This window comes from Scyliorhinus canicula, chromosome 3 (genome assembly GCF_902713615.1).
Source record: "Scyliorhinus canicula chromosome 3, sScyCan1.1, whole genome shotgun sequence".
NCBI classification, from domain to species: domain Eukaryota; kingdom Metazoa; phylum Chordata; class Chondrichthyes; order Carcharhiniformes; family Scyliorhinidae; genus Scyliorhinus; species Scyliorhinus canicula.
The window spans coordinates 95080665-95104095 of NC_052148.1; the positions used below are offsets into that span (position 1 = coordinate 95080665).

The 23431-nt window shown below is 46.3% G+C and overlaps 1 protein-coding gene across 11 annotated transcripts in view; it reads left to right on the forward strand.

Moving 5' to 3' along the window:
* The window catches only part of ddx4 (DEAD (Asp-Glu-Ala-Asp) box polypeptide 4), a 137419-nt gene extending 114422 nt beyond the window's left edge, over nt 1–22997 (forward strand). For all 11 annotated transcript variants that reach the window (XM_038790920.1, XM_038790925.1, XM_038790921.1 and 8 more), the window contains 4 exons: nt 5318–5417; nt 15474–15744; nt 16063–16170; nt 22667–22997. In XM_038790920.1, the coding sequence (XP_038646848.1) occupies nt 5318–5417; nt 15474–15744; nt 16063–16170; nt 22667–22753 (566 nt within the window). In that variant the 3' untranslated portion in view covers nt 22754–22997. The remainder of the gene's footprint in view (nt 1–5317; nt 5418–15473; nt 15745–16062; nt 16171–22666) is intronic.
* The last annotated feature ends 434 nt before the right edge of the window (nt 22998–23431 follow it).

Sequence of the window (23431 nt, forward strand, 5' to 3'; positions counted from 1 at the left end):
TTTTTCAGGCAGTGAGTTCCAGATTCCCTCCACCCTCTGGTTGAAAAAGCTTTTCCTCAAATCCGTTCTAAATTGCCTTAAAATCTGTGCCCTCCGTTATTGACTATTCTACTAGAGGAAAAACTTTCTTCCTATCTCTGTACCTCATGATTCTCTACACCACAGTGAGGACCCCTTCGTCCTTCCCTGCTTTAAGGAAAACAACCCCAGCCTCTCTTCGTAGCTGAAACGCTCCAGCCCAGGCACCATCCTGGTGAACATCTCTGCACATTTTCTAGTGCAATCGTATCCTTCCTGTATGCGGTGACCAGAACTGCACACAGTACTCTAGCTGTGCTTAATGAGTGTTTTATACAGCTCCATTGTAACCTCCCTGTTCTTGTATTCTATGCCTTGGCTAATAGAGGCAAGTATCTTGTATGCCTTAACCATCTCATCTACGTGTCCTGAATGCTGTTTGGACATGCACCCCAAGAAGCCCTCTGTACCTCAAGAGTGTCCTCCCATTCATTTGCCGTCTTAGTCCTCCCAAAATGCATTACCTCACACTTTTTTCAAGATTAAATTCCATTTGCCACTGATCTTCTATCTTCTATCTATCTTATCCTGTCATCTAAAACTTTCCTCCTCCGTTCATTTACCGCAGCATCAATTTATGCCCTCTGCGAATTTACTGATCATAGCCCACACAATCACATCTAGATCATCAATGTACACGACAAACCGCATGGGACCCAACACTGATCCCTGCAGTGCACCACTGGACACTGACACCACTCAACACGGACTGTTGCAAAAACCGCTTTCAAACATCGCCTTTTGCCTCCTGCCACTAAGCTAATTTTGGATCCAAATTGCCCTGGATCCCATGGACTCTTCCCTCCCATGCAGGACCTTGTCAAAAGTCCTTGTAGACCACAACAACTGCACTTCCCTCATCTACACACCTAGTCGCCACCTCAAAATTCAGTTAAACATGATCTCTCCCTGACAAAGCCATGCTGACTATCTTTGTGAAATGTTTCCAATAATTTCCCTACCCCTGATGTTGGACTCGCTGGCATGTAATTGCCTGTTTTTCCCCCTTCCTTCCCTTCTTGAATAATGGACAGTCCTCTGACACCTCTCCTGTGGCCAGGAAGAATTTGAAAATTAGCATCAGAGCCTCTGCAAAATCACTTGCATCTGATCTGTGCCTGGGGATTTATCCATTTTTATTTTTAAAAAGTCTGCTAAAGCTTTTAGCACCCCCTCCCTCTCGATGCTAATCTGTTCAATTTAAGCACAATCCCCCTTCCTATAACCTACATGCCCTTCTCCATAGCGAACACAGATGCAAATTACTCATTTAATACTGTACCTACGTCATTCAGCTTCACATACCACTTGCCACTTTGATCCCTAATGGGCCCAACTCTTTCCCTGGTTATCTTCTTGCCCTCAATATACTTCTCAAACACCATGGGCTATTCCTTTATTTTGTCCGCCAGTGTTTTTTCATTTGTCCCCTTGTTCTCCTAATCTCCTTTTTAAGTACTCCCTGCACTTTCTATACTCTTCTTACTCTTCTAAGGCATCCATTGTTTCGGGTCCCTTGTACCTGCCATCAGCCTCCCTTTTTTCCTTTTTCTCTAATGTTATATGTCCCTTGACATCCACGACTCTGCACTTTTTGGTCCCACCATTTTGCCTTTATGGGAACATATTGGTGTTGTAATCTTTGTTCCTTTACTTTTTGAATGACTCCCCCCTGCACTTATTTTCCTACAAGTAGCAGATCCCAGCTGACTTGAGCCAGATTCTGTCTTATCCTATTAAAATTGTCTTCCCTGAATTCATTTCCGATCCACCTTTGTCCTTTTCCATAACTACCTTAAGCCTTCTTGAATTATGGTGTTATGGGCCAGGGTTTAGAGAACCCCAAAGTGTATCATGGAATTTACCTGACCCACAACTTTAATAGATTGTGGTATGGGGAGCACACGGCCCACTCTACAGGTGGGGTACAGCAGAAATGGAAAAGTATTTTTTAAAGCAAAACAATGTTTATTCTATGAACTCCAGTGAACCTCTTAGCAACCATCAATTCAAATACAACCCCCCCCCCCCCCCCCAAAACAACACTAAGTAATCATTGCTTTCCTTTTTACATCAATAAGACATAAAAACGAACCTTCTAACAGCAGCACCTCAGATTTAAATTCACTACTGAGAACAGTTATCACTCTGAATTCACCCTGATACGATAGGCTACGATAGCAGCAATTAACGGACATTTAGACAAATATATGAATAGGGTAGGAATTCACCATGATCAAGAGGTAGTCTTTACATGGCAGAGCGAACGACATTACACCTTCTGTGGCTGCCTGCAGCTCCAACACTGAATGAAATTTAAAAAAACCAAGCTTTTCTCAAAGTGAAATTGAAAAGCAGAGCCAGACACCACTCCCACTCTACTGACATCACTGCAGTAACTTTAGCAGACTACCATTTCTTAAAGTGATATTCTCATGACAATGGTCACTATCACCAAAATGTTCCCCCACTGACACCCCTGCCACCTGTCCATCTTAACTCCTTAAAATTAGGTCAAGTACAGCCCCCTTTCTACATGCTGGCTCACAAAGCTCTCCTGGATGCACCAAGAATTCCACCCCCTCTAAGCATTTCACACTATGCGTATCCCAATTAATATTGGGGAAGTTTAAATCTTTTGCTATTGTTTTTACACTGCTACATATACCAAGAACAGGCCCTTCGGCCCTCCAAGCCTGTGCCGGCCATGGCACATGCCCGCACTAAAACTGTCAGTAGTCCTTCCATTCCCACCCTATTCATGTATTTATCTAAATGTCCCTTAATTGCTGCTGTCGTAGCCTGCTCCCATCATCTCCCCAGGCAGCAGCTTCCATATATTTACCACCCTCTGTGTGTTTTAAAAAAAAAACTTGCCTCTCACATCTGTTCTAAACTTTTCCCCCACACACTTTAAACCTATGTCCCCTAGTACTTGACTCTCCTACCCTAGGAAAGAGCATCTGACTATCCACTCTGTCCATGCCACTCATTTAAAAAATAAAAAAGTATTTTATTCCAAACATGTATCAAAACCGGTTACAGCGCACAAACGCCCCGGGAAACATGCTTCCCATCAATCAAATATACAGCCTGGATAGATTTTTCCCCTTTTCCACCTTCCCCTGTGACGTAAGCCCCTCGAACACTGTCACAAACATCCCCCACCTTTCATCAACCCTGCTCCAAAAGAGCCCCTTAACTCTTACTTTATCTTCTCTAATTGCAGGAAGTCGTGCAGGTCACCCAACCATGGCGATGCCGACCGCTGCTCCAGCAAAATTCACCGCCATGCAATCAGAGAGGCGAAGGCCAAGACGAGGGCCTTCCTCCTCTCCATGAGCTCCGGCTTCTCTGAGACCCCAAATATCGCCACCAAAGGGTCCGCGTCCACCTCCTCCTCCACTATCCTGGCTAAGATTGTGAACACTCCCACCCAGAATCTTTCCAGTTTTTTGCAAACCCAAAACATGTGCGCGTGATCTGCTGGTCCCCGCCCGCACCTCTCACACTCATCTGCTACCCCCCTGAAAGAACCCACTCATTCTCGCCAAGTCGTGTGCTCCATCTTAAGCTGTATCAGGCTCATCCTTGCACAAGAGGAAGTCCTGTTTGCCCTACACTCTGCCTCACTCCATGCTTCCCAATTGACCTCCCCTCCCAATGCTTCGCATTTCTCCTTGATCTTTACCACCCGCTTCCCTCCCCTTCCACATCCTGGAGCAGCAGTCGCTCCAGACCTTTCACGCAAAGGCACTAATCTGCAGATACCTGAACTCTCTCCCTCTCGGCAGCTTTACCCTCTCCCATGGCTCCTCCAGAGTGGCAAACCCTTCCTCCAAATACAGATCCCTCGCCTTGATCAGCCCCACCTCCTGTATACACTATCCACCCCCCCCCACCTCCCCAACTCTTGATTCTCGTACAGCGGCGTTAGCACTGACATCCCTCTGTCCATGCCACTTATAATCTTGTAGACCTCTATCAGGTCGCCTCCATCTCGTCGTTCCAGTGGGAACAGACCAAGCTTATCTAACCTCTCCTCCGAGCTAATGCCCTCCATACCAGCAACATCTAAGTAAACCATTCTGTACCCTCTCCAAAGTATCCACATCCTTCTGGTAGCGTGGCGACCAGAATTGTACACAATATTCCAAATGAGGCCTAACTAAGGTCCTGTATAGCTGCAACATGACTTTCCAATTTTTATATTCAGTGCCCCGACCATTGAGGGCCAGCATGCCGTATGCCTTCTTCACCACCTTATCCACATGTGTTGCCATTTTCAATTCTTTCTGCTCTTCTTTGTCCCTGACTGTTGGGGTCCTATAGTACACTCCCAGCAACATGATTGCCCCTTTTTTGTTTTTAAATTTGCCCATATGGTCTCAATTGAGGAGCATCATGCAAAGAAAAATAGATCCACACATAAAATTGTTGTCATTTGATCAGCCAGAAATGCATGAAGAATTTATTGAAATTGTTTTACACTTCTGCACGTTACCAGAGGGTGCCTGTGGAGCCATATCCCCGCAAAAAAAATAAAAAAAATAATTGACTGGTTCAAGAGACAAAGGTAGAAATTTGATAGGTGGCAAGAGTACATATCTTTACAAAAGTACAGTAAATAAGACTCTGTATTTCCCCCAAAAAAGCTGTATTGGCATCCACGTTAAAGGAATATTGGAAATTGAAGTAGAAAAAGTGAACAACAAAACTAATGCGCACTTATTTACAGAGAGGTCCTACCCCAGTTGGAAAAAACGCATTTGAAGTGCTGATTCCTTGCTTTCCTTTTGAACTTCAAATTTTGAGGATTGTTTTATTTGTATTTCCCTCACTGTTGCACAATTGTACATTGTAGCCCGATTTGTAAGCCAAGCTACCATAACAACACCTAGGCCTAAATTCAAGGCTTCACCTGTTGATGGGTTTTGGGTGCCATTAGTTAACTGCAGGCAACCTGCCTGCCTCCATGATGCCAGCCATAGGGGATGGTGGTTAGGCAACTCTCACCAGTGGGACAAATGAGGCCTTTAAGTAGGTGCATGAAACGTGCCCTCTGAAGGGATTTTAAACAACCCTGGTCAGCTTCAGGGGATCCAGCAACTTGTATAATTCCGTCCATGGACTGTTCAAAGGATAATTGGGGATGTGACTAAATGTTAGTGCAGAAATGATTTCTGGCACCTGTTGATGTGTGAAAGAACAGTTTCTTAATTTAAGCAGTGTTTTACAGGTATTGAGCGGACTATGGTTTTTGTTGACACCAAACGAAAGGCTGACTTTCTTGCTACTTTCCTTTGTCAAGAAAAATTCCCGACGACAAGTATTCATGGGTAAGGTTTTTGTCAATTGCTTCTCAAATATAATTACAGCTGACTGACGTCTAGAATCTAGCTGTCTTTGACTGGGAAGGCTGCAGGGTATGTTATTCTAGCATAATTTGCTTGGGATAAACTACTGAAATTTATGGTTTCAAAACGTGTACCTTGCGTATGGAACATGGTAAACTTGTGTGAAAATATTGAACCTTTACTACAAATTTGTATCGATAATCCAATAAATCTTAATGGTAATATTTATTACATTGCAAAGTAATATAGCTTTTAAAAACCTGAACCTATGACTTGGTGATAGCACTCAAAAGTCCTCCTTGCTGGAGGAATAAGTGAAGCAGGTTTTTAAGATACCTCGGTGTCTGCCTCAAATTGTGTGCCTATTCATTTGAATCTGCCGTACTTTAAATTTTAAGGGGCTTTCCTTGTCAGCAGCATGCCCAGTACCGTTGGCATTGATGTGCGTGCACACATTTGTGCCCTCTGTATCTCAATGGAAGTCGCCCCCACGGTTGAGAAATTGACTTCTGTTTCTCTTTTTTCATTCTCTCTTGACTCATTGGAGTAGACAAAATGCTTTCATTTTGACTGCATTGTATATATAGCTTGGTATACAGCTATTTTTTGTGATCATTTTGCTATTTCAGTATCACGTCATATAAAACGCCTTCGAATGTAGCAAAACATCCCAGGGTATCACATCGGTGTTATCCATCAAAATTTGACACTGAACTTCAGCAGGAGATACCAATACAGATGGTGAAAAGGGAGAAGTGGTAGCTTTTATGGAATATCTTGAGGATACTGGAGAGGTGAAGAGACTTGAGGAGGAAAATCCAGAATTAGGGCAAGTTAACAGGAGGCAGGACCACCAGTCATGGAGTAGTGCCAAGGAGCTGGTGGGTAAACAGGATTTCATGTGTTTTGGATGACCATCGGGTTGGTGGAGCTGAGCTGTGGCTGAGTTTAATTTTCACTTTCACCTTTGACTGCTGTGGACTCGGACAGGCCTGTCTCTCCAGTTGCATTTAAAATATCTGTTCCAGTAAAAATCATCTTGGTGATGACTTTTAAGATGGTTTGCTTTCTGGAAGGTTTAAACCTACTGGTGAGACGCGGGCAGAATCTCTGGGAAAGCCAGTCTTATTTAAGCGAATGCAGAGTGCAGGGCCAAGCCCTTGAAAAGGGATTTTTGGTTTATGGGATTTTGTTTTTGAATTGGAACAGTTAAGGGGGAATTGATTAAGTGTTATACATTACTGTAGCAGTGGGGTGTCTTTATGTTTGTAATTGATAAAAATTCTTGCTGTGTGTTTATATAGATGTTAACTAAGCTCTTGGAGTAAAGCTTATTTTGATTAAAGTCACTGGGAAGACTTGATTCACACCTGAAGGGAAGGCTCCTGTGCTCATCCTAGCCAAATGCAACAAAATGTTGTAGGTCAGGTGAACTCCATAATGCACTTTGAAGTTTTTAAACCCTGGCCCATAACAATATGCGTGCATATAATACAACCACTTTGTTGGTTTGAGGCAGCATCTTGATTACAAATCAAATTTAAGCTTGAGATTTGTTTTATTGCTGAGTAGCATGTTATTGTGTCTATTTAAGTTCACCTCTCATTGTTATAAACTCCAATGACTGTAGACCTAACCTGTTCAACCTCTGGTCATAAAATAACTCTTTCATCCCAGGAATCAACTGCGTGAACATTCTCTGAACTACCATTGTAAGCATGTCCTTCCTTTAAGGGCCCAAAATTGTACACCGTGCTCAAGTATGGTCTCGCCAATTTCCTGTACACTTTTTTGCCTTTTTCTCCCCACCCTTTCAGTAGTAGCTAACATTCTATTTGCCGAATGTGATAGTAATGTACAAAGGCCGCTAGGTCCTTCTATTACAGCATTTTGCAGTGTATTTTCTCCTTTGTAAAAATAATCTGCTTGTAACCCCCACCCACCCACCCACCTACACCGTCCTGGACATATGAGCCCTGTGCAGTACCTTGAACAGGATGAGGCTAAGCCTCTCGCATGAAGAAGAGGGGCTCACCCTCTCCAGGGTGTTCGCCCATGTCCCCTCCTCAATCTGCTCCCCCAGCTTCGCTTCCCACTTAGCCTTCAGCTCCTCTACCGACACCTCCTCCACCTCCTGCATCACCTGGTAGATGTCAGACACCTTCCCATCCCCGACCCACACCCCCGAAAGCACCCTATCCCTTACCCCCCGCGGGGGCAGCAAAGGGAACCCCTCCACCTGCCGCCTAGCAAACGCCTTGACCTGAAGGTACCTGAACATATTCCCCAGGGGGGAGCTCAAACTTCTCCTCCAGCTCACCCAGGCTCGTAGACCTCCCGTCAACGAACAGGTCTCCCAACTTCCTTATGCCCGCCCTGTGCCACCCCAGGAACCTGCCATCAATGTTCCCTGGAACAAACCGGTGGTTCCCCCGCAGCGGGGCCTCCACCGAGCCCCCCACTTCCCCCATGTGTCGCCTCCACTGCCCCCAAATCTTGAGGGTAGCCGCCACCACCGGGCTCGTAGTGTACCTCGTTGGAGGAAGCGGCAACGGCGCCATTACCAGTGCCTTCAGGCTCGTGCCTCCGCAGAATGTCATCTCCATCCGTTTCCATGCTGCCCCCTCCCCCATCCATTACCCACTTGCGTACCATCGAGACATTAGCCGCCCAATAGTACCCAGAGAGGTTGGGCAGCGCCAGCCCCCCTCTATCCCTGCCCCGCTCCAAAAAGACCTTCCTCACCCTCTGAGTCCCGTGCGCCCAAACAAATCCCGTGATGCTGCTGTTCACCCTCCTAAAAAAGGCCCTCGGAATAAAAATGGGGAGGCACTGGAACAAAAACAAAAACCTCGGAAGCACCGTCATTTTAACGGACTGTAGTCTTCACGCCAGCGGCAGCATGTCCCACCTTTTAAACTCCTCCTCCATCTGCACCCCTGCCTCGTCCCACGGTAGAGCCTGAAGTACTCGGACCTCCTCCCATTTGTCGCTACACTCGCCATCGGGGCCTCGTACAGCAACCTCACCCACTTAATAAACCCCTCCCCACTCAACCCTATCAAAGGCCTTCTCCGCATTTAATGCCACCACAATCTCCGCCTCTCCTTCTGCTGCCGGCGTCATTATCACATTTAGCAGCCTTCGCAAGTTAGTGTTCAGCTGCCTCCCCTTCACAAAACCCGTCTGATCTTCATGTATAACCCCCGGCACACAGTCCTCTATTCTAGTGGCCAAGATCTTCGCCAGCAACTTAGCGTCCACATTCAACAGTGAAATTGGCCTATATGATCCACACTGCAAGGGGTCCTCATCTCGCTTCAGGATTAGGGAAATCAGTGCTCGTGACATCGTTGGGGGCAAAACTCCCCCCTCCCATGCCTCGTTAAAGGTCTGAACCAGCAGGGGGCCCAACAGGTCCGCATATTTTTTATAAAATTCAACCGGGACCCATCCGGTCCCGGCGCCCTCCCCGACTGCATGTGGCCAATCCCTCTAACCAGCTCCTCCACCTCGATCGGCGGCCCCAGTTCCTCCACCTGTTCCTCCTGCACCCTTGTAAATTGCGGCCTGTGCAAAAAGCTCTCCATCATTTCCATCCATCCATCCATCCCCCCCCCCCCCCCAACCACTGGCGGCTCCGACTGGTACAGTTCCCTGTAGAAGTCCCTGAAGACCCCATTGACCTCTACCCCCTTCCGCACCACATTCCCACCCCTATCATTCACTCCACCAATCTCCCTAGCCGCGTCCCACTTGCGGAGCTGATGCGCCAGCATCCTGCTCACCTTCTCTCCATATTTGTAGACTGCTCCCTGCGCCTTCCTCCACTGTGTCTCCGTCTTTCTGGTGGTCGATAAATCAAACTTGGCCTGCAGGCTACACTGCTCCCCCAATAATCCCTCCTCCGGGGCCTCCGCATACCCCTATCTACACTCAGCAGCTCCCCCACCAGGCTCTCCCTCGCCTTATGGGCTCGGATGGAAATCAGCTCCCCCCTAATCACTGCCTTCAGAGCCTCTCGCACCATCCCCACCTGCACCTCCCCCATCTCCAGATCCACCCACCCAATGTGGAGCATGGTCCGAAATCGCTATAGCTGAATATTCGGCATCCTCCACCCTCAGGACCAGCCCCCTACTCAGGACAAAAAAAAATCAATACGGGAATAAACCCTGTGCCCGTGGGAGAAAAAAAGAGTACTCCCGAGCCCTCGGCCTCCCAAACCTCCAGGGATCCACCCCTCCCATCTGGTCCATAAGCCTCCTCAACACCTTGGCCGCCGCCGGCCTCCTGCCTGTCCCAGAACTAGAACGATCCAGTGGGGGATCCAGCACCATATTGAACATACCCCCCCCCCCCCCCCCCCCCCCCCCCCCCCCACACACACACACACACACACACACACTGATTAGGCCCCCTGTTTCCAGGTCCGGAATGCGGCCCAACATACGCCTCATGAAACCAGCATCATCCCAATTTGGGGCATATAGACTTACCAACACCACCCTCTCCCCCTGCAGCTTACACTCACCATCACATATCTGCCACCACCTCAGACGCCTCGAACGCCACCCTCTTCCCCACCAGGATCGCCACCCCCCCGGTTCTTCGTGTCGAGCCCTGAATGGAAAACTTGCCCCACCCACCCCTTCCTCAGACGAACCTGGTCCGCCACCTTCAGGTGAGTCTCCTGAAGCGTGGCCACGTCCGCTTTCAGCCCCTTCAGATGCGAAAACACCCAGGCCCGCTTAACCGGCCCATTCAACAGCCGGATCAGGGGGCACACCGCCCCTCCCCCACCGACTAGCCATAACCCATCGAGTGCTCATCCCTGGCCAGCACCCCCACTCAGCCCGTTTCCCATGGCGATAGAGCCTCACCCGCACCAGCTCCTCCCTGGCCAATCCAGCAGCAACCTGGTATCTCTTCCTCCCTCTTTTCCCCCCCCCCAAGGCTAGGACCCCTCCTAGATGCGACGCTCCCTCCATAGTACTCCCGTGAGCCAGCTGACTTCTGCTGACCCTGGCAGCTCCCGCCCTAACTCCGACCCCTCCTGATATGGGGTCACACTCCCCCTGCAGCAGCTCCTTGGCACCACTCCAGTGCGGGAAAACGGAACTGATATCCACGCCCCTTGCCTCAAGCTCCACCCCCCCTCGTCCCACGGTGCGGGAAACCAGAGGAAAGCCTGCGCTTTCCTACTGCCCCCCCCCACCCCACCCCCTCAACGCAGCTCCCAAATAGCAGTCCCAACCCATCCACCAACCCTGTACAAACAAAAAAAAACAACCACAGACCCCAACACCCCCCCCCCCCCCCCCCCCCCCCCCCCCCCCTTAAAACACAAAACCATAACCATTATCTCCTGCCTGATGGAAGAGGAATAAGCTGGGTGGAAGGGGTCTTTGATTATGCTGCCTGCTTTCCCAAGGCAGCAGGAGGTGTAGACAGAGTCAATGGATGGGAGGCGGGTTTGTGTGATGGGCTGGGCTGGGCGTGTGCGTTGTTTCCTGTTGTGCATACGTTTATAATAGACTCCAGCATTTTCACTCCTATTGATCAAAAAATATACAATCATGTGGTTACAGTTTTCCACTGTATTGGGTACGGTTCCAGAAGCCACAGAATTTTTGGAACATGACAGACAACACATCCATTATTTCCATGGCCACACATTTCTGGGAATGTGTCTTCTGTGAAGACCAAACTAAAGTAGTTTTTTAATTGCTCTGTTATTTATTTGTTTTTTATTTCCGACTGCAAGGACGTACATTTATCTTCACTATTTTTTTATTTTTACATATTGAAGTTTTTGCAGTCCACTTTTATGTTCTTTGCAAGCTTACTCTTGTACTCTATTTTTCCACTCTTAATCACAATCTCCTGGTCGTCTGGGGCAGCAGGGTAGCATGGTGGTTAGCATAAATGCTTCACAGCTCCAGGGTCCCAGGTTCGATTCCTGGCTGGGTCACTGTCTGTGTGGAGTCTTCACGTCCTCCCCCGTGTGCGTGGGTTTCCTCCGGGTGCTCCGGTTTCCTCCCACAGTCCAAAGATGTGCGGGTTAGGTGGATTGGCCATGCTAAATTGCCCGTAGTGTCCTAATAAAAGTAAGGTTAAGGGGGGGGTTGTTGGCTTATGGGTATAGTGTGGATACGTGCGTTTGAGTGGGGTGATCATGGCTCGGCACAACATTGAGGGCCGAAGGGCCTGTTCTGTGCTGTACTGTTCTATGTTCTATGTCTGCTGAATTCAAATTTGATTCACTTGGTTGCACACAATCCATTCTTCCTTATTTGTTCAAAGAATCATCGATGTACATGCTCCATATTCATAAGGGGAATTCATAACTGGGAACAAAGAAGTGACTGAGGAACTAAGTTTGTACTTTGTTTCTGTCTTTACAAAGAAAGACGTGAATAATGTACCACAAGTTCTGAGTAACACTGGTTTAGTGAGGAACTGTAGATAAATGGTTTTGGGTGAAATTAATGGGATTGAAGGAGGATACAATCATCAGGGCCTGATGATCTTCATCCCAGAGTACTGAAGGAAGTGGTCCTAGAAATAGTAGATTCATTGGCCATTTTCCAAAATAATTTGGATTCTGGAATGGTTTCTACAGATTGGAGGGTAGCTAATATAACCCTGCTATCCAAAAAGGGAAGGGATGTAGAGAGATAATAACTATAGTTCCATGAAAGTGGCAATGCAGGTGAATAAGGTGGTCAAGAAGGCATATGGCATGCTTGCCTTCATTAGCAGGGGTATTGAGTACAGGAGTTGGCAGGTCATGTTGCAGTTGTATAAAACTTTTTAGTTAGGTCACATTTGGAATATTGCATGCATTTTTGGTCATCACACACTACCAGAAGGACATGGATGCTTTTGGGAGAGAGTGCAAAGAAGGTTTACCAGGATGTTGCCTGGTCTGGAAGATGTCAGCTGTGAGGAGAGGTTGAATAAACTGACTATTTTTGTTTGAAAGACGGAGGCTGAGGGGAGACCTGATTGAGGTCTAGAAAATTGAGACTAGGCGAATAGTTAGAAGCTTTTTCCCAGGGTGGAAGACTCTTATATTACATGGAGGCACTGGTTCCAAGGTGAGGGGGAAAGTTTAAGGGGAGATGTGCAGGGAAAGCTTTTCACGCAACAGATGGTGGGTGTCTGGAACACCTTGCCAGTGAAGGTGGCGGAGTTGGGCATGATGGCAACGTTTAAGATCTATCTTGATAGACACAGGCTTGATGGTGGGCTGAAGGGCCTATTCCTGTGCTGTAATGGTCTTTCTATAGACCAATGGTCTTTCTGTAGACCAGTGAATCTAACGCCGGTAGTAGGGAAGTTGCTAGAGTCCATTATGGAGTATTTCATAGCACAGCAAAACAGTAGTATAATCAGACAAAGTTAGGATAGATTTATGAAAGGGAAATCATGCTTGACAAATCTACTTGTAGATAGAACTAGTACAGTTGACCAGGGTGAAACGGTGGATGTGATTTATTTCGACCTTTGACGAGATCTCCTAGCAGATTACTAAGTAAAATTTTAAGGCACATGGGATTGTGGGGGGGGGGCTTGATCAGGATATTGAACCTGATGATCAGCCATGCTAATGAATGGAGGAGCATACTCGAAGGGCTGCCTTCTGCTTCTATTTTCTATTTGTATATTGGAGCTTAGTGAAGTGTCTTATGAACTCATTATATTTAAGACAAAGGGAAGTTCTCTCTCTTCTCTTTCTCTCCCCCCCCCCCCCCCAACCCAAACAACTCACTCGGGGAGGGGGACATGCTCTCCATTTTCTGACACATTTCACCACCTCCAGATACTCTAGTGACTATTGTTTACACAATTGACTTGTCTTGAAGTACTGATTTGTAATTCTTGATTGTTACATGGGGAAATAAGTTTTGACCAAGTACAGTGTGAATCACCTTGTTTGACAATAGCCTTATGGCACATATTGAATTGATGAAATGTTACCAAATCCGTTTCAGATTCATTGTTAGCCATGAAAGTTTCACATCTCCGGGTAACCATGTGACTTGTCATAATCCCACATGTAGCGTCTGCAAGCTAACTTACAATTTTACAATGTTCATGAAATCAAAACTGCCCCAAAGTAACCAGTTTAAAGAGGATGCATAATGTAAATAACAGGTCATACCTCTTTAACATCAAATTGCCCTACATGAGAGTTTTGATAACTGATGAATAGGGGATTTATCATTTTGGAGAGAGTTCGCACAAAGCCTTTTCAATTAAACAAAGTTCCCTCATTTTGGCAAAAGACAGCAGATGCTGGAAATCTGAAATAACAGCAGAAAACATTGGACATATTCCAGTTTAGCAGCATCTATGAAGAGAAATGGAGTTAACCCTTCATCAGAGCAGTTCTTTTTTTTAAAATTTGGGTTACCCAATTCATTTTTTCCAATTAAGGGGCAATTTAGCGTGGCCAATCCACCTACCCTGCACATCTTTGGATTGTGGGGGTGAAATCCACGCAAACACTGGGAGAATGTGCAAACTCCACACGGACAGTGACCCAGAGCCGGGATCGAACCTGGGACCTCAGCGCCGTGAGGCAGCTGTGCTAACCCACTGCGCCACCATGCTGCCATCAGAGCAGTTCTGATGTCAGACCAGCAACCTGAAAAATTGAGCAGAATTTTCCCAGAATTTGTTAGGGTCCGACTGAAAACCGACGTATCCTTCCAGATGCACAGCCAAGTGATCAATACAGATTTTCTGGCACTGCGCTGAGAGTCTAGGGCATGGTTTGCACTGTCACTCTGGTGGGATTCGGCCTGATGGAGCCAGCAAGGCCAGCTCCACAGAGAGCACGGCACCATCTTTTAAAGGACTGTGTTTTAAAAAAAAAAAAATATATTGCTGGCTAGATGAAACTATATGATGAGGGTGGAAGTTGTGGCGTTGGGGCTGCTAATTAAATCAAATCGATGCGAATCCAGCTCCCTCTTCTGTGCGTGAACTTGATTGCGTCATTGGAGGGGGATTGGGCCGATCATGTTTAGAAATCGCGCTGGTGCAATTCCAGTTTTTGGCCTCGCGTGATTTGGTGGTTGTTACTGGATTTGCTAGCATGGCTGCCTAAATCGTGGCCCTTAATTTAGTGTGTGTGTGTCTGTCCCGCTCTCGCTTTCGCTCTCGCTCTCGCTCTCTCTCTCTACAATTGCTGTCAATTGTTTCTGTGGGTGATCTTTGGCAAAATATAATTGGAGGGAGGGGGTAGCATAATTTGGAAGGGGAGGGGGTGACTTTTTAAAAAAAAAAAAAAACAAGTCTTGACAATTCGAACATGTTATTGAAGAGCATAAGAAATTGCTCAGTTTGTCCAAGATGCTACTTGCGGAGATGGTTCCAAGTCCAAAGGTGCTGATGTTTGGGGTGTAGGAAGAGTGGGAGAGAGGCTTTGGCCTTTGCCTCCCCCGGAGACAGATTTTGCTATGTGGCACGACTCCGAGCCACCAATTGGTAGTGTGGGTGAGCGATCTGGCAGAATTCCTGAGGCTGGAGAAGGTAAAGTTTGCTGTGAGTGAGTCGGCAGAGGGGCTCACCAGAGGTGGAAACTGTTTATCAATTTATTTCAGGAGGATTGAGGGGTCAGCAAGGGGACGGTTCTCCGAGCCGGGCGGCGCAACTCGCGCTGGGCCAGTTTTTGGGGGGGGTGGGAGGACGGCGGGGGTGGGTTTCACGCCGACCCCTGGCAATTCTCCCACGTTTGGGGGGGGGTTGGGGTTGGAGAATCCCGCCCAGCATCTTTTATTAAAAATTTTTTTTTAAAACCCTTTGAGGATGTAACGAGCAGATTGAAAAGTTGATGTGTAGTGTATTTGAATTTCAAAAGGCAATCAATTTAAGGTGCTACATAAAAGATTACTACACAAGGTTGAGCTCCTAGTGTTAGGGATGATACATGAGTATGGATAGAGGATTGGCTAACTAACAGGAAACTGTCCTGACAAATAGGGTCATTGTGCCAATGTTTTTTTCAAAATTTTTGTTTTGCAGTGATCGGGAGCAAAGGGAAAGAGAGCTAGCACTTGGTGACTTCCGCACAGGGAAATGTCCTGTTTTGGTGGCAACAGCAGTAGCAGCTCGAGGCCTGGACATTGAGCATGTACAACATGTTATTAACTTTGATTTGCCTTCGACAATTGATGAATACGTCCATCGCATTGGACGTACAGGCCGTTGTGGGAATGTTGGCAAAGCAATATCATTCTTTGATTCAAATACAGATTTGCCAATAGCACGTGCTCTCCTAAAAGTTCTTTCAGATGTAAGTACTGCAGAAGTATCATTTAACATTTGGTAGATTGTGGAATGGAAAGTAACACGTGATTCAAGTAGCTTGATTTTCTATAAATCTCCCAAGTCCGTTGATCCCAACATTGTTCAGACTTTGAATATGTTAACTCATCATTCTAATTCTAAGTTGGATATTTAACATTATTTTCTTTATTAGTTATCATTGAAAACTGGGTGCACAGGGTGTGAAAACCTAAAAAGGAAGCAAGAAAATAGAAGTTTTTGTTGTTGATTGCATTCTAGCATGAGCCTTCAGCTTTTAGTAATTACATTGAAACTATTTATCTAGGCACAGCAGGAAGTTCCGATATGGCTAGAAGAATTTGCGTATGCAGCTCATGGGACCAGTTACCACAATCCACTTGGAAAGGTGTTCGCTTCGGTAGACACTCGCAAGGTTAGTATGATGTACTTCTATTTCCATCATCTGTGAACTGAAGTTGGAACGTTTTTTTTTACTTTCTGGAAGTTTCACGGAAAAAGATCTAATTCTTACTATGGCCGCGATTCTCAGCAACCACGATGGGTGGGAGAATAGCGGGAGGTCCGCTCCCGCACCTCCCGCTATTTCCCCCCACCCCCTAAATGGCGTGTCCGGTTTTCCGACACGCCGCTTGGAGAAACGCGGGCTGCCGTTTTTCACGGCGGCCCGCGATTCTCCGCCCCGGATGGGCCAAGCGGCTTGCCGTTCCCGACTGTTCACGACGGCGGCAACCACATCTGGTCACTGCCGTTGTGAACATGGCGTGCCAGGTAAGTGTGGGGCCTGTGGGGGGCGGATCGGGGATCGAGCACCACGACCGTGCTCGGGAGGGGACGGGCCTGGGATCGGTGCCCACCAACCGTCGGGCCAGCGTCTCAAAGCGACGCACTCTTTCCCCTCCGCCGGCCCGCAAGATCAAGCCACCACGTCTTGCGGAGCGGCTGAAGGGAACTCTGACGTCTTGAAGCAGACACCTTAAGGCAACACGGTAGCACTGCTGCTTCACAGTGCCAGAGTCCCAGTTTTGATTCCCGTCTTGGGTCACTGCCTGTGCGGAGTCTGCACGTTCTCCCTGTGTCTGTGTGGGTTTCCTCCGGGCGTTCTGGTTTCCTCCCACAAGTCCTGAAAGACGTGCTGGTTAGGTGAATTGGACATTCTGAATTCTACCTCCGTGTAACCGAACAGGTGCCAGAGTGCGGCGACTAGGGGATTTTTTTAGCTCATTGCAGTGTTTATGTAAGCCTACTTGTAACAATAATATAGATTATTATTATTAGATTTTATTACAATAAGCCCAATTGTCTTCTGCTGATACTTTGCCACTGAACTGAATCTTTGTACTAAATCCATGGTGCAACTTTTGAAAGCCGAATTTCCTGTTTGCGCAGTAGTCTTACTCCCCTGGCGCACATGAGATGGAGGGTGTTTTCTGTTGTGCAAGTAGTCATGGGAGGAAGCGCAGCTGAAATGATATTTTGGCTGATGAAGCTTTAAAAAAAATACAGTAACGTGGATGCTGCAGGTATAATTACTCGAGTGGAATGGAAATATGCACTCCCATCTTCCTTTTGTGTAATTGTGTCTTTGTTAATTCTAACCACTTTTGCAGTTGAACTGACTTCTAATTTGGTCTCGTAGTCCACTTAACCCTCTGAATTGGATGTAGTGTCTTTGTGACATGAAAGGAAATTTTAAAAAACATTAAAATTGATCATTCATGAATCTGTGAATAAATGTTAATGTTTCCAATTGTTTTTGCTATTGCAATTGAAAAATGCTTCCCACTTCATGTCCCAAAAAATTAATTTTCTATCCAAACAACAGGAATAAATAATTCACCCTCTTGACTACCAAAACAAACCTCAATTTCTCTCTCGCAGACAACCCAGCCTGCCCTATCTCTAACTTTCTGCACCCTACAACTCTGACATCTGTAGTCCCTCCAGTACTGGTCTGTTGAAGTGTTTCACTATGGGTGACCATCTCTCCCTAAACCTCCACCTCTTTTGATGAGCTCCTTTTCAGAACCTACCATTTCTCCCTTAATATCTCCTTCTGGACAATACATACACACACACACACACACACACACACACAGACACTGGGGGGAACGTGCAAACGCCACAAGGGCAGTGACCCGGGGCTCGGATAGAACCCGGATCATCAGCGGCATGAGGCAGCAATGCTGACCACTGTGCTGCCCAATTTTAGTTGCTTAATCTCTCAATTCACAGACCTATTTTTGGTGCACCTTTTTGACTTGGGGGAAGATATCTATTTTGTAGCTGCTGAGCGATTTTCTTACTAATGGGATTGTCCTGTTCGCTAACTTTTTTTATGCCCTGTTAACATGAGTCATATCCCTTATTTGCCTTTTTCCTGTTCAGTTTCCCTTGGAGAAAATGCTCTTTCTATTTTTATACTGAACCTAACTGTATTATGGTCACTTTCGCAATTGTTCTCCTTGGTCATTAGTGATTTGACTTGTTTCATTTCTCAGAACAGAATGAAGCAATGCTTCGCCTTGTTCAACTAGAACCGTGCTAATCTAGGGAACTTGTCGACCACACAAGATCTTTGTCCACTTTCACTATACATTACTGCAGCTTACCTTGGTTTAGTTAAAACACCTAACCTACTCGCTCTTGTTTCTCACTAAACTTTGACTCTAAACCTTCCACCTCTGTTTCTGTGGCTGATTTCTATGATCTCACTGAGTACTGTACCATTCCATTCCTGTTGCTTAACTGTGCCTGTCTTCATTCAACCCTCTTGATGGTCTTTGTTGCAGTGTTTTGGTATTGTTTATCATTTGTCATGTCATCCCTCCATTTTAATATTTTGTCCTGAGAATATTATAATTGGGATGATTTAATTTGAATGGGCTTGAGAGGTTTGGGGTGTGATCATCTGGCCTCGTTATGCTTGCGCTCACAGCGTAACGAGACCTGTGAAAATCGGGAGACGCCAAAAACAGCCGTCAAACATATGATGTCACCAGCCCGCCCCCGTAAGCAAATTTGGAATCCCGCTGTAGCGTGGGAGAAACCAATTATCACTACTTAAGGCCCATTTCCATGCAATTTAATGAGAGCCACCCGTCATCCAATGGCCTCTGTCATTCACCGGCCACCCCAGCAATTGCTCGCGCTGGCACCAATTAGTACTCCTTTTTAAAAAATGTGAACCTGACGGAAGGGCTTCTGCGGCAAGCCGAGGAAGGGATAGCCATCTTTTGGGTGGTGGGGGGGGGTTACAAGGCTCGTGGCACCACTATGCCAACCCTTGGATCCCATTCCCATGCCGGGGCCAACCCCTGTCACTGCCCGTCTGCCCCACCAATCACACATAACCCCACCGACTGCTGAGGCCTCTGGCTGCGTGGTGAAAGGCTATTGCTAATGAGGAACATGCAATTGTGGTTAAATGAGCAGTTGACACATGCCAAGTAGGTTACCATGGGTAGGCGGGCCATGTTACTTGTGGGAGCCATTGCCGAGCATTCCAGTCAAACCTTGATGCCTGGACACTGTTGCGGGGGGTCAGCACCTCCCATTTGTCCAGATTAAACACCCATCTGTCATTTCTGTGCCCAAGTTATCCTGTTGTATCCTCGGCACTATCAGCAACTCCATCAACCTTGGTGTCATCCACAAACTTACTAATCAGACCACCCACGTTTTCCTCCAGATCATTCATATACATTACAAACAATGGAGAACAAGCACTGATGAGCTTTTTTTTATTGTCACAAGTATAAAGTTTGAAAAGCCCTTAGTCGCCACATTCTGACACCTGTTCAGTTAAGCTGGTATGGGAATTGAACCCGTGCTGCTGGCTTTGTTCTGTATCACAAACCAGCTGTCTAGCCCACTGAGCTAAACCATGATCCTGCAGAACATCACTAACTACAGATCTCCATGCTGAAAAATACACTTCCACCACTACTCTCCTATAACGAAGGCAGTTCTGTATCCATCTAGCCAGCCCACCATGAAACCCATGTGGGACCTTGTCAAATGCTCCAAGTCCACATAAACTACATCCACAACCCTTCCCACATTATTTCTTTTGTCACCTCTTCAAAAAAAACTCGAATGAACTTGGCAAGACGTGACCGTCCTTGTACAAAACCATGCTGCCTGTCTCTTGACTAGTCCATTTTCCTCCAAATATGCATATAATCCTGTCCCTCAGTATCTTTTCCAAAGCTTCCCCACCACTGATGTCAGGCTCACAGACCTATCATTTGCAGGATTATCCCTGCTTCCTTTCTTAAACAAAAGAACAACATTGGCTATTCTCCAGTGTCCTGGACTCCCCTGTAGTCAGAGGATATGAAGGTATCTGTGAAGACCCCAACTATTTCTTCCCTTGCCTCCCGCAGAAACATGGGATAGAGCCCATCCAGTCCCAGGAACTTGTCTACCTTAATGTAATTTAACACACTTCCTCTTTTGACTTATTGACATTCTCAAAAGAGTTCACACACCTATCCCTAAACTCCACATAGTCATGTCCTTCTCCCTGGCGAGTACTGATACAAACTGCTCATTAAGGATTTCCCCCCACTTCCTGTGCTCCATTGCCCTTAAGTGGGCCTACTCTTTCTCTTGCTATCCTGTTGCTCCTAATATATGCATAAAAAGCCTTTCTATTCTCCTTGGCCATGTTTGCTGAAGACATTTCGTGTCCCTTTTTACCCCTCCTAATTCCATGCAAGTGATATACCATCAATTCAGACACGAGCTGTAGAGTGAGTCCAAAACTTTGGCTTTAATGAGCTAGATGTTAACCCTGCAGTCGACTTGCACAGAATGGCCGACTGCCAGGTGCGATGGTACTTATACCCCTCCCCGTGGGAGGAGCCACCAGCCTCTCGTCAGCCAATTGGCAGAGGCACATGACCAGCCAGAGCCAATGGGCAGCGAGTCCTCTGTCCCAATAGTAGCACACCTCTTAAGGTGCTGCAAGGTCTGCTAGCCATACAACCACAGCAAGTTCCTTCCTACTTTCACTGTACTATTCAAGGGCTTTGTCAGTTTTTAGATGCCCAGACTCGCGCAGGCTTCCTTTTTTCCTTTTGACTAAGCTTACAATTTCACTCGTCATCCTACCATTTCTATCCTTCATTTTGCAGGGACATGCCTATCCTGCACTTCAATTACCTGAGCTTTAAAAAGCCTCCCACATGACAGATGTGGATTCGCCCTCAAATGGCTGCTCCCAATCCGCATCCGCAAATTGGCCCTCACCCAGTTAAGTATCCTAAAATGCGGCCACTCTTGTCCTCATCGATAACTACCCAAAATCTTGTGCAATTATGGTCGCTAAGCCCAAAATGCTTCCCCAAAAGCATCAATCGCCTAGCCTGGCTCATTCCCCAATACCAAGTCGAGTATGGCCCACTCCCTGGCTGGATTGTCAACATACTGCATCAAAAGCCCTCCTGGACACGTCTCACAAATTACACTCTATCCAAGCACCTGGCTGTAAGGGATTCCCAGTCAATATGGGGGAAGTTAAATCGCCCATCACAACTGGGTGGGCTGGTTTAGGGGGAGGGGGGGGGGGCTGGTTTAGTACACTAGGCTAAATCGCTGGCTTTGAAAGCAGGCCAACAGCACAGTTCAATTCCCGTACCAGCCCTCCCCGAACAGGCGCCGGAATGTGATGACTAGGGGCTTTTCACAGTAACTTCATTTGAAGCCTACTTGTGACAATAAGCGATTTGCAGGGGCTGTTTAGCATAGGGCTAAATCGCTGGCTTTGAAAGCAGGCCAGCAGCACGGTTCGATTCCCGTAACAGCCTCCCCAAACAGGTGACTAGGGGCTTTTCACAGTAACTTCATTTGAAGCCTACTTGTGACAATGAGTGATTTTCACCACTTTCACAACTACAGCTACCCTGCTTTTTTCATAACTTTTCAGTATCTGACTACACAATTGCTCCTCTGTCAGTCTCCTGTTGGGAGGTCAATAGTACACTCCCAACATTGTGATTCCACCCTTCTTATTCCTGAGCTCCACCCATGAAAAAATGAAAATCGCTTATTGTCACGAGTAGGCTTCAATGAAGTTACTGTGAAAAGCCCCTAGTCGCTGCATTCCAGCGCCTGTCCGGGGAGGCTGGTACGGGAATACCTCATAATACCTCACTTAAAGATACCTCCAACGTGCCCTCTCTGAACACAGCTGTGATCTGCTCCCTAATCAGTTATGCAACTCCCCCACCTCTTACTTTATTTTTATTTTTTCTCCCCCCTTTTCTCCCCCATCTAAAACAACGATATCCCGGAATGTTAAGCTATCCTATCCTTTAATTGTGTGTCCGTAATTGCAATTAAATCATAGTTCCATGAAGTCATCCAGGCTCTCTGTTCATCTGTTTTACCTATTATACTTCTTGCATTGAAGCAAACTCACTCCAGACCTACAGTCCTGCTGAGCCCTGTGGCTTCTCTGCCTGCTCTTACTCGGGCAATGTTTATCCCAGTCTCCCTTTTTACCCCAGTCTCTACACTGACTGGCCTGTTGTTCCTGTTCGCACCCTCCTGCCGCACTAGTTTAAACCCTCTCGATTTAGCTGGATGCTTGCCGGGTTTGGAGAACTCTAGATATGAGAGAAGATTGTATAGACTTGGATGGTCTTCTTTGGAATGAGGGAGAGTATGGGGAGATTTAATTGCGAACTTGCCAAGGGGAAACGCTTGGCAAAGCAGTCAATAACTAGGGGCATGGATTTAAAGTAATTGGCTGAAGAATTATTTGAATGGCAGTGTGTAGAATACTGTGTTTTAAAGGATATTATTTGGAATAGTGCAACTGCTGTTTTTTGTATGTAAATATCTGAGCTACACCAGTGAATGACCTTTTTTTTTCTCCTCTTCCCACATTTGTGTTGTTTTAGGGCTTGGGTGTTAACAGAAACTTCAGTGGCTACGAAACAAATATACCAGTGACATATGGAGGAAACAATGAAGATACCTGGGACTAACTCCAATGCTTAGTTTGCTTAAAACTTTAAATCAATGTCCTCTAAAGATTACTAGTATTAGTAATTTGAAGAAAGTTTTCATTGTTGACTTGTTTTGTAGGGAACTTCTATTGAAAGTGTTTACCTTCAGTTAAGCACATTTTTGCTTTAATATTTAAGTTGTATCACAGTGGTCACATTGCAATGCCTTTTTTTGGTTATCTGTATGACTTGAGAAATAAAGTGCAAGATAGGGTTAATATTGTTTAGTGACTTGCAAAGCCCATTATGTCTCTATATTTTGAATGTCTTTAAATTGAAGGGGAAGTATTGCATTGTTTACATAGGGTTGTTGTCAGTTCGAGTGTCCATTACCATTAGCAATAACTTGCATTCATTTAATGATGTTTGAAGCATCCCAAGTTCTTATGGGAACATTATTAAACCAAATTGGATACCGAGCTAAATAAGCAGATATCAATATCAAAATATCAAAACATTGGGCACACAGGTAGCTTTTAGGAAGCTCCTTTAAAGGAGAATAAGAAGGGAATGGCAGAACCGAGGGCCTATGCTGGTGACGGCATGGCTACCAATGGTGGAGCACATTGGGCTGAAGAGTGTTGGGGTTGGTGGTGTTGCTCGTTCTGGGTGAGTGTGCTTAACACTCAATTTGGTTCTGTTTCGTTACTTAGCTTT